At 32.1% G+C, this 17,081-nt stretch overlaps 1 protein-coding gene across 4 annotated transcripts in view; it reads right to left on the bottom strand.

Moving 5' to 3' along the window:
- The window catches only part of LOC143226508 (uncharacterized), a 42,310-nt gene extending 31,256 nt beyond the window's left edge, over positions 1-11,054 (bottom strand). For all 4 annotated transcript variants that reach the window (XR_013014652.1, XM_076457536.1, XM_076457538.1 and 1 more), the window contains exons 1-3: positions 9,544-11,054; positions 7,520-8,915; positions 4,920-5,064 (exon numbers count right to left, since the gene is read on the bottom strand). Coding sequence is in view for 3 of the 4 variants with exons in the window: in XM_076457536.1 (XP_076313651.1) it covers positions 4,920-5,064; positions 7,520-8,695 (1,321 nt within the window). In the remaining variant the exon portion in view is untranslated. The remainder of the gene's footprint in view (positions 1-4,919; positions 5,065-7,519; positions 8,916-9,543) is intronic.
- Between the last annotated feature and the right edge of the window lie 6,027 nt (positions 11,055-17,081).

The raw sequence follows: 17,081 nt of genomic DNA, 5'->3' as shown, positions 1-17,081 counted from the left end.
CAACGAATAGTGGGATTGACTGTCACATTATAATGCCCCCACGGCTGAAAGGGCGAGCACATTTGGCGTAACTGGGATGCAAACCTGCGACCCTCAGACTAAGAGTCGCACGCCTTAACGCGCTTGGCCATGCTGGGCCTGTTAGTCCTCATTTCTTCAGTCTTTAGTTCTACACAAACATTTTAGAAAGTTCCATCCACAAGACTCGTACGTTCCCACTTACACCTAAAAACTTCCACCAACCAATATTTAACTCTCACTCATGAAATGTTTGTAAAGGATTAAATATAAAGTTCTGAGACTCATTTTTTGTTCCTACAGGTTTTTCATTCTTAGCAGAGGCAGTTGACTTACATCTAAAAGCAAAGATTTAATGTAGGTCTTGAACAGATAAATTAAGTCTAGAAATTGTATCTATATACGTAATGTATTTCATACATAATTTACAACTACTTTACCCCACATTACAGAAATGTTACAATCACTTTAATTTACTGTACTTTATTGTTATTTTTTACCAATTTAAAAGTCTGACCTCATACTTTTGGTTGCCATTTTCCTGACAAAAAAATGTGAATGTTTGACATTTTTAACAGCGATGAAGGTCTTGAGACCACACTTTAGAAGATCCGAGTCTATCTGGGTGTTGATGTTTTATAGGGCTCAAAAAAAAACAAGATGGTGAACTTAAGTCGACTAGTACTTAGGCCCACCTAGAAATATTAAGTACTAAATACCAATTACACTGAAGTTTATACAAGACAAAGAAAAGCCTCAAAGGTGTTTTACTAGTAAAACCTCTTAATAGTTCATACTACACATATGCAATGAAGTTTATAGAACCTCTGTTATTTTTATTTAAGTCATCAACTGCCATATTACCCGTACATCAGTCTGCAGTTAAAAAAAACATAACTGAAAATAATTGCTATTATACACTGCATTTCACATAGGTTTACTGTAAATTTGTATGAACTTCATCTAGTGAACATATTTATTAAATGTTAGTATTTATCCCTGATATTTTGTGTTTAGTAGATATACTGTGATCCAGTTCAACTTAAAAAATTATAAACAATTCACTAACCCTTAGAAAACAAGTTTCTTTTGTTTTATTTGATACCCTTTCTTTGTTTTGTTTTTTGCATAGGAAAAGATACTAAAACAAAGACTGCAGGTTATCTTGTAAAAGATTTGAAGTTAAGATGGTAATAAAGTTTGTTTGATGGATGTGATTTTTATTCTTCTAAATTATTGCAAGGTCTCAGGTGCTAAGGTCTTGACTTCAACATTGATATTCAATGAAAAAACTCAAAATAAAAAATTTAGGAATGAAAAGTAGATCAAAACTGTGAAGTTATTAGCAAACAAACAAGGCCCAGGGTAGGGAGGGCAGATTGTAACCACATTATTAGATGTCCTTTAGTTTCATGTATCTTCCTACCAAGTTTAGTTAAGATTGGTCCAAAGACCATGGAGAAAACAAAGCAACAAACTAAAATTAATTCTTTGGTATAGAAAATCATTCAGTTGGCTCACCACAAATGAGAAACTGTAAGCACAAGCATTCACAACTGGAAATATGCATAACAAAAAAAAAGTCCTTTCTACTTTTTCAGTACTTTTTGCAAATGGTGTGTTTTGACTACATGAAATACAGAATTGCTACATGAAGGGATATATAGAAATTAATGATTTACTTCAGCTTTTGAGAGAAAATTTTAAAAATTACCAACTTTCACAATTACAAGTAATCTTGCCTACAAACAATTATATCAATTTTTCTCCCACCAAAAAATAACACATTTGTTGAGAAACTAATATAACCATTCATGATTTGTTTCTATGGTAATTTTCCATCTCTTAAACTGATTTTATTAATAGAATCTTTTTTTTTCCCACCTTTGTTTATTATAGTACATAACCTGAGTTAGGCCGTCAGTGAAGCTTAGCTTTGAAAAGACCTTTAAGCAAAGTTTAAATACATTTTGACAGAAGTAATATAAACTATTTTAGACAGTGTAAATTGTATAAAGTAGGTGAGAAGTAATTTATGGGTTTGGTGAGAAAGTAAATACATTCAACTCCTTCAGAGAAAAGCAACAAAATATAGGGATATGATTAGATGACTAAGGAATCAACCACATGTCTAAGGTGTTTTAACAGTATCTTTAGGTGTTTCTTTTTTCTTAGTGAGAATGTTTTATCATTAAACTGTGTGTATTTGAAAGCTACAGTAAAATTTGACAAATACAGCAGGAGATATCAAAATATTCTACTGGCTTTAAAATGTTTAAGTTTATTGTATTTTAACAATACAAAAAAAAGTATTTGTTTAAAATAAACTAAATTCATCAGGCATAAATTTATCTCAGTCAAGATTAGTTAGCAAAAATATTGTTAACTAGCCTGAAATGTTGGGAGCTAGTTTACTGATAGATCATTCACTGAATGATATCTAAATTTGACAAATACAGCAGGAGATATCAAAATATTCTACTGGCTTTAAAATGTTTAAGTTTATTGTATTTTAACAATACAAAAAAAAGTATTTGTTTAAAATAAACTAAATTCATCAGGCATAAATTTATCTCAGTCATACACAAAACAAATTTTTGATCAATAATAAAAGAGCATTAAATTCTGAGACAAATTTTTAAATCAGTTACAAGCATTCTGACATTTTGAAATGAATAAACTAATATAAACACTAAGCTAAATTGTACAAATTTTCTGAAACTAAAACCAGATTATATTTAGTAAGTTTCTTTTAAAATTCATATAATTTAGATAGATATTCCTACCATAATAATGAGAAATAAATATAAAAAATGAAGGAATATCAATGATGTCCTTTTAATTTGGAAAAGGTTAAAATTTCAAGCTTGATAAAAACAAAACAAAAAAACATGATTTCTAACTCAACATGTAAACCACACACTAATTATTTTAACTCAAATAGTTAGGCAAAACATGACTCAGTACAGATTAATACGAAAGCAACTTAAAGTTATGTTACCATTCAAGCAAGTACAGGGGTTTGTGAAAGATAATGGAAGATAAGAAATTAAAATGATGGATCAAAACAGAAAGCTTTAATAAGCTGAAATTTTTTATTTCTCACAAACATATTTTAATAATGCCATTTTTATTTTCAAGGAATTTCCAAGACTCTTAATATGCTTTCACTGTCCAAGAATTTTCTACATCTGGAAATAGACCTGCACAAAATAGTAACAGTCACAGTCAATTATGTGTCATGTAAGAAGGTGTCGATGTCACATCAGCCAATTGCCGATTGATTACCATGTTTACAAGTTATTTGCATTCTTTCTCTGTAATACAAGTTCCTGTAAAATAACTTTATCAAGTTCCAGTCTTCTGGGTTCAAAATTAGTAGTGAGAAGCTGACAAAATATCAATGAACTGTAGTACTTAGCCCATGCTATGGAAAGAGCACTGGCCATGTTTTTGCTAGATATTATTCAGACTAAGACATACGTCCCAGCTATAGTGAATAGGTTAAAATATTTAATAGTCATAAACAAGAGAAATTTCACATGAAAAACTAACAAAAAAGCACAATATTTATGAAAAAACAACAAAAAACCTTTCCTTGTAGCTCAATGCATGTTGTTCTAGTTTATCTCTTGATGGGATTCCAAAGTTTAAAAGCTCGTACAAGTAAACAGCATGTTACAGCAATGTTTAAATATCCTTACCTGTATGATTTTTAATTTGATATTAGGAAATGTAATTGGCATCACAAATATAGATTATGTGATATCTCATGCAATAACTGCAAAGTTAAACCTGCTAACAACAGCAGGTTCTCAGATATCAGACTTTAGGGTAGGCTTCCCTTCGCATTGCAACTACAGGATTGTAAAAGGAATGAGGAAAGATTCAGATCCATACACGTAGCAAACATTTTATCAAAAACATAGGCTAACAAATATAAAACAATAGACCATAAAAATAATAAAAGGCAAGTAATCCTGTGTTAAGTGTGTGAACTGACAAGATATAAAACCTTTAATGACAAAAAAAAGTAAACGTGAGCTCTTTCCAGCTTATGCATTCCCCTTGTAAAGTAAACTAAAACACAATCAAAATGACCCCACGTTAAGGTAAACTATCACAAAGCAAACCCTCACAGAAATCCAAGACCCCACTAATTATAGCTACCTTATTTTAATATAAATTATTACAAACTCCTCAAATTTAGTGTGATAAAAAATAGTACCTTTAACTAAACTCAAGAGCTTTATAGGATTGCTCTGAATAAAAAATGAAGTAAAACAGGTTACTTTGGACTTAACACAAAATCCTAAGCTACATAAATCTTTACACAGGAGCTTTTAGTTGGCTATTGTGAAGTGTGCTGACAGAAGGCATGGCTGCATGCAGCTATAGTCTGATTAACCAGCACAAGCAGCTCAGCACGTTAATTAAATGCTGTGATATACCTGTAAAAATTCCCAATAACCTGTTGTTTGCACATCTAAAATAGGAAACTGTGAAAACTTGTAAAAATTTAGAAAATAATTTTTACCTTAAGTATATAGTATATCTCCTTACTATACTTTATAATCTAACAGAGGATTCAAAAAAAAAAATTCCTGGAAATTTAAATCAGCAAATCCATTGTAACCAAACAAACCCACAACTGGTATTTCTGTGGCAAATTTTTAAAGTAAATGCCAAGCATTTTCCAGTAGCCAAAGGATTTAGTGTCAATCTCTGGAGTCTGGGTCCAAACTAATATTTAGTAGTAAAACTCAAGTATTGAAACGTAGACCAATGTCAAAATTTTTCTATTTAGATTTCCTTCAAAGCTAATGAGTTATTGTCTAGAATGTTTGACTCATCCTGCCATATTTCTTATATACTTATATTTACAACCAAATGGGCAGTACCTGAAGCATGGACACTGCAGTTTCTTTTCTCACAGTCATCTGCCAGAAAGTTTGTAAAATCCTTATTCTGGGCATCAATGGTTGATTTTCTACCACTATTTAATAATGCTGTGTAATGTAATGCATCACAAGTTGATGTTTCCTTCTGTAAAAAAAAAGGAAGTTACAAATGTTTACATATTACTGCATTAATATAGTTTAAAACTTTAGTTTTATCTTCTTAAAAACCCAAAAGGATACAAACAGTTTCCTCACTATATATATTAACTCTCAAATCATATGGTAAATGTCACTGTTTTCAACCATATATGATGAGTCAGAAACAATGAAAATAAAGTTTAAATTATATGTACATCATTAAAAAAGCAAACTTACATTCAAAACAATGAACATCAATTTAATTGCTAATGATGACAATTAAATATAATCTTAAAATATAATACTTCATGTTTCTTTCATTTTTTAGTAAATAACACTATTATTACTCATACATGCTGATGTAACTAGGCATTTTTATACACTATTTTAATACTATAGAACTGAGATGAATGCAAAGATTATACTGAGTAATATTTCTATACTGGGTTATATTATTAAGTCACTGACAGAAATAACTGTAAATCAAGTATGACAACAACCTTGTAACAAATCATAATTTTATTATAGCAAATCATAATAATTTTATCACAAAGAACCATAACAATCAAGATGCCATAAAAACACATAGGTTCAGTAAGCTGATACAAAATAATAAACACCTTATAATCTGAGCTCTTTCAAAAGGTGGACTTTTCTTCTTTAGGGGCAAAATACAATTATAACACTTATCATAATAACTCATAATAACAATTTTGTCATAAAGAATCATAATAATAAATTACTTGATGCCAACAGTTAAGTTACATTCGCATGTATTTAGTTATTTTGGATAAGGATTGATATATATCAAGACTATTGTATACTTAGCTTTGTCAACTTGACAAAAGTTTCATAAGCTCAAGCAAAGTAAACAATTTTGTTCAGGTAATCTAACCTAACCCTAATTTTGGAGGACAGACCATATTGTTATCTTGCATTTTATAAACACATCTGAAATTGAATTTTTTGCTCATTTTTATTTTTAATATGTTTTTGTAAGTTAAATTTTAGCAAACATTACAAGTCTTTTTGTAAACAAACGACAATGAAGTATTTCTTAAAAATTTGTCCATGAATATCTGGAGTCAGATGCTCTACAAACAAAGTGATTTTCATATTAAAATAAAAAATTATTCTCTTCATCTGAAAATTGACAAAATTCATTTACATAATTTCTAAAACCTCTTAAATATGCAAAGTTTATTTTTTAACTTTATATAAATAACTTTATACCTTCTTTTATTTGTTCAAAGCTAACTTCATACCCATTCAATCAATCTAATGAGCCTCATAAACACCATAAAAAATTTAAATAAACCTACATTACCTTTTTGTTCTAGGATAACTTTATATTGTAACAACAAACTACATTTGTTTATTCTAAATAGTTTAAGGCTCCTAATGGTATACATCTGTTTGTTTTATTGCCCTTTCAGTCATGTTTAACTAATAATCCAACCCCACAAACTATAAATCACTTGACAAATGTTTAGCTCAATTCATTGTACTGAATTACACATGAGCTGCTTATAAGGGTATCTTGTGAAGAATTTTCATTATGCTACCTAATCTAATTAAGTTTCTAATTTTTACAGTTTAGTTATCTTTATGATGATAATTAATGCACAAGAAATACAGTACTCATTTAGGTTGTTGTTGTTGTCTACTGTTAGCAAAACGTGCACCTATTTTTTTTCATACTAATGGTACAACCACATTAAATAACATTTGTTACATACTACAGCTAAAAACACAGAATAATAATATGCAAAAAGCATATAATGTCTTATAACTATTATAATTTTTCTGGCTTTATAACTATGCAAAAATTTGGCTAAACTTCTCAATGTGATTTTCTTGAATAAACTTGAAACTAAAGGATAAAATAGACAATACTCTTTACATACAACAATCTGATATAACATAATTTCATAGACAGACTTTGGGTTTCTATTAATTATAAATAGTTTCATATAATGCATCAGAGAGAACTATTGGTAACTGATGAAAGGAAGGATGTGACAGGTCAGCGCAGCAAGTCAGTCTGGTTTTCTAATTAATGATTTTGTAAAAAAACAAGATTGAAAACTATAAAAACTATGTTTTGCCTGAATAATATCCATATTATAAAAAGCTATTTACTTTAAATGCCATAGTTCTTGTGGTGGGAGGGACAGTAAATAAGTTAAAGAGAAGGCATAATAAAATATGCTAATTCTCCTACTAAGAGAGCATGGAGATATTTTAATACTATTTCCTTATGCAACTAAAAACTAAAGATTTGATCCATCAACTATATTTTAATTTCAAGTTTATTCATATACAATGATAATAGAGTAGTTTAATTAAATTTTGAATGTAACCCTTGAAAAAGGTTAGGGAAAGCACATTTTTTAACTTGTCTGTAATAATAGGGTTAAACTAATTTTAATGAGTTTATATTAAACATTTTTTATTTTTACCTTTTCATTGTTATATTTTTCAATACAAGTTCCTTGTTTTGGATGAAAGAAAGGATCACACGTCTCTTGATTCCAATGTTCAGAAAATGCTGTAATTCCATCATAATCTGCACAAATAGTCTCTTTATTTTGTAGTTCGTTGTTTCTTTCCAATTTTCCATATTTGGTAAAATCAGATGCTACAAATAAGGACTCTGTACTCTGCAACTGTTTTTCTTTCTCCACTTCAAGATCACACCACTCCCATGATGAATCTTCGGCCCAACCTTGTTGGCATTGAAGTCTCTTATTAAAAGAAATGTGAGGTTTTATTGTTATATTTGACTCTTCATTACTAACTTTTGATGAAATATGTAAATTTCCTTCTTTAGGTTTACAATGTTTAAAACAATTGATATGTTCATCTGACCTTTGCTCAGGCTCCTGTGTTTCAGAGTGATGTTTCCGAGCAGAAACTTCAGGACCATTAGAAACAGTTTTATTGATGAAACCAAGGCTACTTTCATCTCTTTTGAAACTGTCTCTCAGGCAGTTCTGAAGTTTAAGCTTTTCTAGATGTGGCATTGCATTCTGGGAAGTTTCTAAGGGTTTTGAAACATGTCCATCACATACATTATTAACTGCATCAGCTGGAAGAGCATATAATGGACTACAAGAACCTCCATCCTCCATATCTCTAATCACAGTCGAGGTACTTTGAATTTTTAATGAACCACTACAAATAGCTCTTTCAGCCAGTTGTATCTGCTGATGGTTGGGTAAAGTGACTTTTGTTGCTTCATGTGGTTGATTGCAATTAAACAGTAGTCGTTTTCCAAAATTTTCTGTGCTCTTGCTCTCTATATCTAAAGAAAAGGAATCTTGTTGCTGCAGGTTCTCAAAGTCTACACTAATGGATGAACTACGGCTATTGCAAGAATCAAGTTTCTCGAGGTCTTCATAATCACTGACCTTATCATCTAAGCTACTGTAAAAACAAACTGTGCTGCTATCATTTATATATCCATCCAGACTGTGAGAATCTGCTTTTGTTTTATGTTTAATTACCAAGTCTACACTTGATGAATCATTGTTGCTGGAATTCTCTACCTCTAAACCAGGTGTGAAAAAAATCTTTGTCCTGGATTCCTCAGTGACTGATAAGGAGCAACTGCTATCTTCATAATTGTTTTTCATGTTACAACCTAGCTTTGGTAAAACAACAGGATGAGAAAAAAGATGAAGCTACATTCACTGAAAACATTTTTATAAAGCACTGGATCTTCACGTGCAAGCTTCTCAGAAGTTCTTAAAGTCTTATAAGTATATACATTTAAATTCTCTTATGAAACTGTGTTTTCATTGTTAATTTTGCAATTTTGTACACATTCTTGAGCTGAGAAAGATTTTCTAAATTCTACAAAAGAAAAAAATGAGAAATATCAAACTCAATAAAAGCATGATAATAGAAATTTATAAAATATCTGCTTCACTCTTTCACTAAGGGCTCAGTATAATATACACAAGTTCATCTACACATTTGCACATTAAGTATTGTGTTATAACTTTTGATACAGCTTGAGGATCTTCAAAAAATCTTGTAGACTTTTAGCAAAGATTACAAGTATTTTGTATTGACAAAAATCAAATTTTTTTAATGAAATATTTTCACTAAAGATTTGTTTGGGAAAATAATATTTTTCTTTACTAGTTTCAGTGCAAAGTGATTTCATGTTATGATTAAAAAACTGTTCATTCCCAAAACCACAAATATTTGAGAAATCTCTAAAATCTCCTAAACACATTTCAAATGTTTATTTTCAGGAAGACTTCATGTTATTTTCTACACTCTTAACTAGGTGGGGTCTATCACTTAATCAATCTCAGAACCATCATAAAAAATTAAGAAATATAAATTATGCTTTTTCATGCTAGAACGATAACATATTAAAACACAGAAAATACAAATGTTTAGTCCAGGTAGCTTGAGTCTCACAATACTATATAATAACATATATATATATATTTTTTTTTATTATACTAACCTTTCAGTCATGACGAGCTGACACATCTTGCCTGAAGCGGTGTACGTGCACTCGTTACACATACATTAATACAATATTGACCTTTAGTCTTCGTCTTGGCTGTTTTATTGGACTAGTATTTTGTAATATACATTCGCATTTCAATTATTACACATTATGCGTATACGTATATGGATTATTACTATTTAGAAAAAAATGATGAAAGTTATTATTCTTAAAATATACAACAATAATTCAGGAAGTAAAACAAAAACTTCTCTTTCTGCTACTTGGTTACGGCTTGACAAACGTTGCCGAGCCTTTAAAATTTTGCATGTGGAGGATATCAAACAATTTTTTTAAATATATATACACAGTTGAATAACCACAAAATTATAAGTAACTATACTGATTCCATACAGTTCCATTATGTTTTATTAAGCTTAGTAACTAAGAGGTATTTACATTAAAAAAAAAGTGAAACTTCGAGCAGACTAAAATGACACAACCTACCTTCTTGAAAACTTGGATCGAAAGAAAAATCGTAATCATTCACAGATTAAAATTCTCGTTATTACGAATATTAAAATAGCTGAAAAAACCATTCCACTGAGATTCTAAACTGTTGATTGATTGTTCACATATCATACACTGTAGTAACAATATACAAGGAGCCGTTTCAAAATTGGAAAAAGTTAAACGGGTTACCACATTCGATTCAGTACATACACCCTTGGGTAAATTAATTGAAACAAGAAGATTAAAAAATTACGATTTTTTAAATTTTTTACGTTTTATTTCTGAGAATACAAAAAGTACTCACAAATTAATACATAATATGACCGCCTTTATTTGTCAGAAGATAATTAATCCGCTTTGGCATCGAAACCACGAGTTGACTGCAATCTTTACTAATTTTGGGATCGCGGTAACACATCTCAATTACGGCCTCAATTAGCTTATCTTTCGAAGTACAGTCTTTTCCCCGAAGTCTTTTTTTTTTTTTACAAATCGCCCAAAGATTTTCAATAGGATTTAAGTCCGGAGAGTTTCCAGACCAATCCAGCACCTTTATTCGGGTTGTAGTCATAAAATTCTTCACAAGTTTCGATGTGTGGCACGGAGCCAGATCTTGCGGAGAAATGCCAGATCCATCTGGAAATCTCTTTTTCAATTCTGGAACGACTCTTCTCTGCAAAACTTCGATGTACTGTAGTTCTCGCATCATACCTTCTACAGTATGTAAGCCTCCGTCACCATAGTAGCTGAAAAAACCCCAAAACATCTTCTTCAAGGGATGTTTCACGAACTGATTGATGTGAGATTCTCGAAGTTTCTCACCTGAAGACTTGCAAACATGCAGACTTTTTTGACCCTCTACGAAGAAATGAGTCTCGTCACTAAATAGCACCTTCCTCCATTGTTTTTGCGACCAGTTCTTGTATTTCAGACCTCATTGATACCGTTCTTTCTTTATTGAGTTGGTAAGAAGTTGTTTTTTGACTGGTCTCCTTGCCCTTCTAACGCAATTTCAAATGACGTAATATTCCTCAAAATTTCGTCATTTATCCCAAAAATAGATAGACCGTACTGTAAAACACAGCTAATGACGCCGTCTGTGTGAAAAAATGACTGTTAAAGGAAATCAGCAGGTCCAGCGAGCCTACACCGACCGCCATGCTGAAAATATTGTAAAATGACTATTTGTTTCAATTAATTTGCACAAGGGTGTACACATCTTACAGAAAGTTACTACACTGTAACTAAAACATTTGCTAAACTCACATCACTGTGTTTTTAATGGCTAGTGTAACTTTATGGCACAGCAGTATTTGACTCTGCTGATCCAAAAACAAAATACTTGTTTAAGGAAATTAAGAATCATTTATGCTATATCTAAAAATTGATTTAGCAAATAATTTTTTATATATCAAACAAAATTTCTTCCAATGAGGAAATAAATGCACTTAGCTATCAAAACAACCTACTCATTGTATATCTGTTTGCTTTTTAAGAAATAACTGCTTAATTTCCATCACTCTAACTCAAACCTACTAAAAACTACCTATTGTAATCATTCTTCAAGAAAAAAATGTAATTGTTTCATTGTCTTTCTAGTAAATGTTCTTTCTTAAACTACCATGACCATAGAACTAAGTATGCAAAATGTGTGCGTGTATTTGCCCTTCGTGTTGCTACTACAGAATTGCAAAAGGAAGGTTTGTTTATTTGTTTCTTGAATTTCGCGCAAAGTTACTCGAGGTCTATCTGCGCACGCCGTCCCTAATTTAGCAGTGTAAGACTAGAGGAAAGCCAGCTAGTCATCATCAACAACCGCCAACTCTTGGGCTACTCTTTTACCAACGAATAGTGACCGTCACATTATAGTGCTCCCACGGCTGAAAGGGCGAGCATGTTTGGTGCGACGGGGATTCGAACTCGAGACCCTTGGATTACAAGTCGAACGCCTTAACCCACCTAGACAAAAGGAAGGAAACATGACTCACATCCACACAAGTAACAAATATTTTATCACACAAAAACATAGAGTAAAAGTTACAAAACAATAAACCATAATAATATTAATAAAAGATACGAAATCTTGTGTTAAGTGTGTGAAATGAAAAAGAGATATGAAACCTTTAATGACAAAAACAAAATTGTAAACGTGAGCTCCCTCCAGCTCATGCATTCCCTTTGTAAGTTAAACTAAAACACTAAATCAAAATGACGCCATGTTAAGGCAAATTATCACAAAGCAAACCCTCATAGAAATATAAGTCCCCACTAATTATAGCTACCTTATTTTCATATAAATTATTACAAACTCCTTACATTTAATGTGATAAAAATTGTACCCTTAACAAAACTCAAGATTTTTATAGGTTTGCTCTGAATAAAAAATGAAGTAAAACAGGTTACGTTGGACTTACACAAAAACTAAAGAAGTCACATAAATCTTTAAACAAGAGGTTTTAGTTGGCTATTGTGAAGTGGACAGAGTAAAGGCATGGCTGCATGCAGCTGTTGTCTGATACACCACCACAAATATTCAGCATGTTAGTTAAATGCTTTGATATAGGTGTAAGAATTCCATACAACCTGTGGTTTGCACATTAACTTTGCTTGACCCCAGAGAAAATAAAACTCAGTAAAAATGTGTTCTCAACACTGCTGGTATGGATATTAAAACTTGAATTAAAATAAAGTTGAGAACAACGTTTCTACCTTCTTTTTCAATGTTTTAATACCCACACCAGCCACCTGGAGAATACTTTGTTACTTCAAGTAGGTTTTTCGTCATCACGTAAAACTCAGTAACTTGGTTGAGTGCGTCACTGTATACAAAAGAGTTTAATTTAGTTTAATTAGAATTCATTAAACTGGTAAGTCTTCGGGAATAGTTTGAATGAGGTTCCATAATTAAGTGAGGAGAGTTCCATAATTCCAGGAGAGTTTTAATTAGGTTTCACAAAGTTGATGCGTGTCCTAGAACAGTTTGAACAATGTTTTGCCAAGCAACTAAGTGTTCCTGAAAGGTTTCAATATGGTTTCATCAAGCAAGTAATTTAGAACAGTTTTATTTAGTGTCCAATTGGTTATTTCTGTGAATTAAATAGTGTATTCTAAAATACAATGTTTCCTGGAAATTCAAATCAACAAATCTATTGTAGCCAGATAAAACCACGACTGGTACTTCTGTGACAGACTTTTAAAGTAAATACCAAACATTTTCCAGTAGTCAAAGGATTAAACAGAACACCCTAATATTTTAAACAAACACGTCCTAATCAATTAAACATGTACATGCCAATGTTTTAAACAGATACACCCTAGTGTTTTAAACAAGTACACCCTAATATTTCAAAATATACATCCTAATAATTTTAACATGTATATGCCAATGCTTTAAACAAGTACATCTTAATATTTAAAACAAATACATCGTAATAATTTTAAGTAACAGCTTTCAGATATTTTGTTAGAGATACGCTAAAGCACGCTATTATTTTGATAAGCTGCCTATGTAATGTCCGATTTTAAGTTCAGAAAAAGAGAAAATATTTCAAACACTTTTAATGCTATTTAATCAATAATATATGTTTTATTATTATTAATTACTTCCTGCCACGATCTTCTGAATGCCACTTCTACAAAATTCTTGGGGTTTGGAGGAAAAAAAATGAAGATAGGGTAGTTTTGACATCTTCATGTGTTTCAAGCTATTTTCCATCAAGATAGTTTTACAAACTTCAGAATAGATGATAATCAGATGGGGCAAATTTTGGATAATAAGAAGGATGTGGAAGTTTTTTCCAGTATAGCTCTTCAATCTTTGCAGATGTGATCCTTTCTGTATGGGGCCGTGCATTATCCTGGTGTAACACAACACCTTACAACTGATCGAAGCAGGCCTCTTTTCTTTCAGTGCCTCTCCAACTGTTGACAATAGAAGTCTGATGTAATCGTTACATTGAGTGGCAGCAACTCAAAGTGGATCACACCAACAATATCCCACCAAACACTTAACAAGACTTTCCTAGGGTGGATGTCCATTTTGAGCTGTGCTTTAGCCAGTTTACCTGCACTGAGCCATTGTCTGCGGAATTTAATATTTTTATAATAAATCCATTTTTCATTTCCAATCACTAATGTGTCCAGAAAAGGTGAGTTACTTTCACGAGAGTGCAGAGAAGTGCAAATGTTCACTTCTGCTCTAAGATTAGCTTCTGTCAAATCATGGTGGAACCATTTTCCAAATTTTGACACCTTCCCAAGCTGTTGCAGATGACGGTAAACTGTTGAATGGGTTGAATTAAACTTCTGTACTAGTTATTCAACTGTTACAACACACTCTTTGTCAAGTGCAGCCAGCAGCAAGTCATCATTAAACTCAATAGAACGACCTGAACGTGGCACATCACTTAAGCTGTAGTCATTTGATCTGAACTTCTGAAACACCTTCGACATTTTCTTTTATTGAGAGACTCTGCACCATAAACACCTTGAATGTTTTGTGTAGTTTCTGCTGCACTATTGCCTTTTTTAAACCCATAAAGCATGATATACTTAATGTGCTCCTTAGACACATCCACCTTCATAAGGGTTTATTTAATTAATGATCTGAAAAAGTGGAGTTGGGTTAATTTCTTTTATTTGTCTGAACATTCTTATGCACATCCTACTACATATTTTACTCATTAAAATCTTATACAAAGACAGAAATGATGATGCACTTTCTGTATGAAATTTTGGGACATTACTTATCAAATGACCTGATAGTTTTTAAATATAGGAGATCAAAACATAGTATCTACTAGCTACACATCGCCATTCTCAGAGTACAAATGCATTAATAAAAATCATTCGATCTGTAAATACAAGTACACTAAGAAAATCCATTGATTCTGTAAACGCCCCCTTTGGCACAGTAGTATGTCTACGGGATTACAACGCTAGAAACCGGATTTCGATATCCATGTTGGGCAGAATACAGATAGCTCTTTGTGTAGCTTTGTGCATAATTACAAACAAAGATTTTGTAAATATAAACAAGTTAGCAAAAAAAAATAGTTGCATGTAATTACATTGGCCCAGTTGTAAATATGAGGGCTTAAACCCCTAAAATTCTGGTTTCGATCTCGTGATCAGCACAACAGAAACAGCCTGTTGAATAGCTTTTTACTTAATAACAAACTAACCCTAAAAAACTTTAAACAATAACAAAGAGCAAATTAGTTTACATAAATTGTTCGAATAGTTGTAATTTGAGATTCGAAGTAATGTTATAATAAGCAGTTAGTTTATACTGATTATTACAACATTACTTGCTAGTTAGCAGTATATTCGCGAAATTCAAATGAATTTTTGTTTTATTTTTTATCACACTTCAATTTTAACTATTTGCTTTTTGCAGCTTTTTTCTTCCTGTTTAAGGACGAGACTAGAGGTTGTAAGTGATTTACAACATATTCACAAACCTGGATGGTCCTATTCCATATGACTTTAGGGTATAACAAGGTAACGTTTAATATATATAACAAAACAATAACAAAAAAACATGGTTCACTCTCACAATAATCACTTCACTCAGTTGCCACTAGGACTTAAAGGTTTGTCATCACATCGTGATGACGAAAAACACCCCTTGAAATAAAAATGCATCTCAGAGAGGCTGCTATGGGTATTAACACTTTTATTGATAAGGAGAGAACAACGTTTTGACCTTCCTAGGTAATTTTCAGGTTAATAAAAAGAGAGTCTCAATGTGACCATTGCCGGACACATGTTTTAGGGACGAGAGCATAAACGAGTACAGGATTGTAGGGGACGCTGCAGGTAGATGTTAGGTTATTAATTAGTATGGGTATAACGGTGTTCCTTTATATTGGTTTAATTTTGGTTTTAGTTGCTGTATAAGCAGGGCTTCTTTGATTTTGCGCTTGTTTATATTTGTTTCCTTACTTAATATCTAGGTGTTTTCTATGTTTATGTGGTATTTATTTGATTTGCAGTGTTCAGAAACGTGTGGTGTTGTTTTTTTTGTTCTTTGAATCTAGTTTCCATTTTTCTGCTTGTTTCTCCAATGTAGAATGTTTTGTCTTTTTAAATTTCGCACAAAGCTACACGAAGGCTATCTGTGCTAGCCGTCCCTAATTTAGCAGTGTAAGACTAGAGGGAAGGCAGCTAGTCATCACCACCCACCGCCAACTCTTGGGCTACTCTTTTATCAACGAATAGTGGGATTGACCGTCACATTATAACGTCTCCACGGTTGAAAGGGCGAGCATGTTTGGCGCGACGCGGATGCGAACCCGTGATCCTCAGATTACGAGTCGCACGCCTTAACACGCTTGGCCATGCCGGGCCTCCAATGTAGAAATCGTGACAGTTGTTTCATTGTATTTCATTAATTATGTTGGTGATGTGTTTGTCAGTGTAGCTTTTATATAGTACGGACTTTAGTTTTGTACCTTGTTTTTGAATAAATTTGGTGTTTACTAGCATGTTTTGTAACACAAGAGGGAAAGCAGCTAGTCATCACCACCCACCGCCAACTCTTGGGCTACTCTTTTACCAACGAATAGTGGGATTGATCGTAACATTATAACGCCCCTACGGCTGAAAGGGCAAGCATGTTTGGTGCAAAGGGGATGCAAATTCGCGACCCTCAGATTACGAGTCGAACGCCTTAACCCACCTGGCCATGCTGGGCCCAATAAAATGAGTTTTATACCGCTTACAAAAATGTTAACAACATGCCCTAAATAAGCAATGCATATCTCGAAATATCGTCAACAGAATTGAAATATTCATTAGTAAATATTGCTTTTCGTTTTACTGTATTGAATTATTTGCAACTTTCTGGGAAAAGTACCTACGTTAAAAAACTGCATACTCTATCGTCTTGCCACTGGCTGTCCTGAATTCTTTTGTTTTTCTTTCTTTTTTCAGAAAAGTTTTTCCTACTTATCAGTAAGACTACTCGTTCTGATTTTATTAGTAGAAAACTTCATGTAATAATTCAGAGTTACGTTATTATAGATTAATGAAAATAG

This window comes from Tachypleus tridentatus, chromosome 9 (genome assembly GCF_004210375.1).
Source record: "Tachypleus tridentatus isolate NWPU-2018 chromosome 9, ASM421037v1, whole genome shotgun sequence".
Classification (NCBI taxonomy): Eukaryota; Metazoa; Arthropoda; class Merostomata; order Xiphosura; family Limulidae; genus Tachypleus; species Tachypleus tridentatus.
Note: the sequence above shows the minus strand (reverse complement) of the source record. Positions and strands in the feature narration are given on the sequence as shown.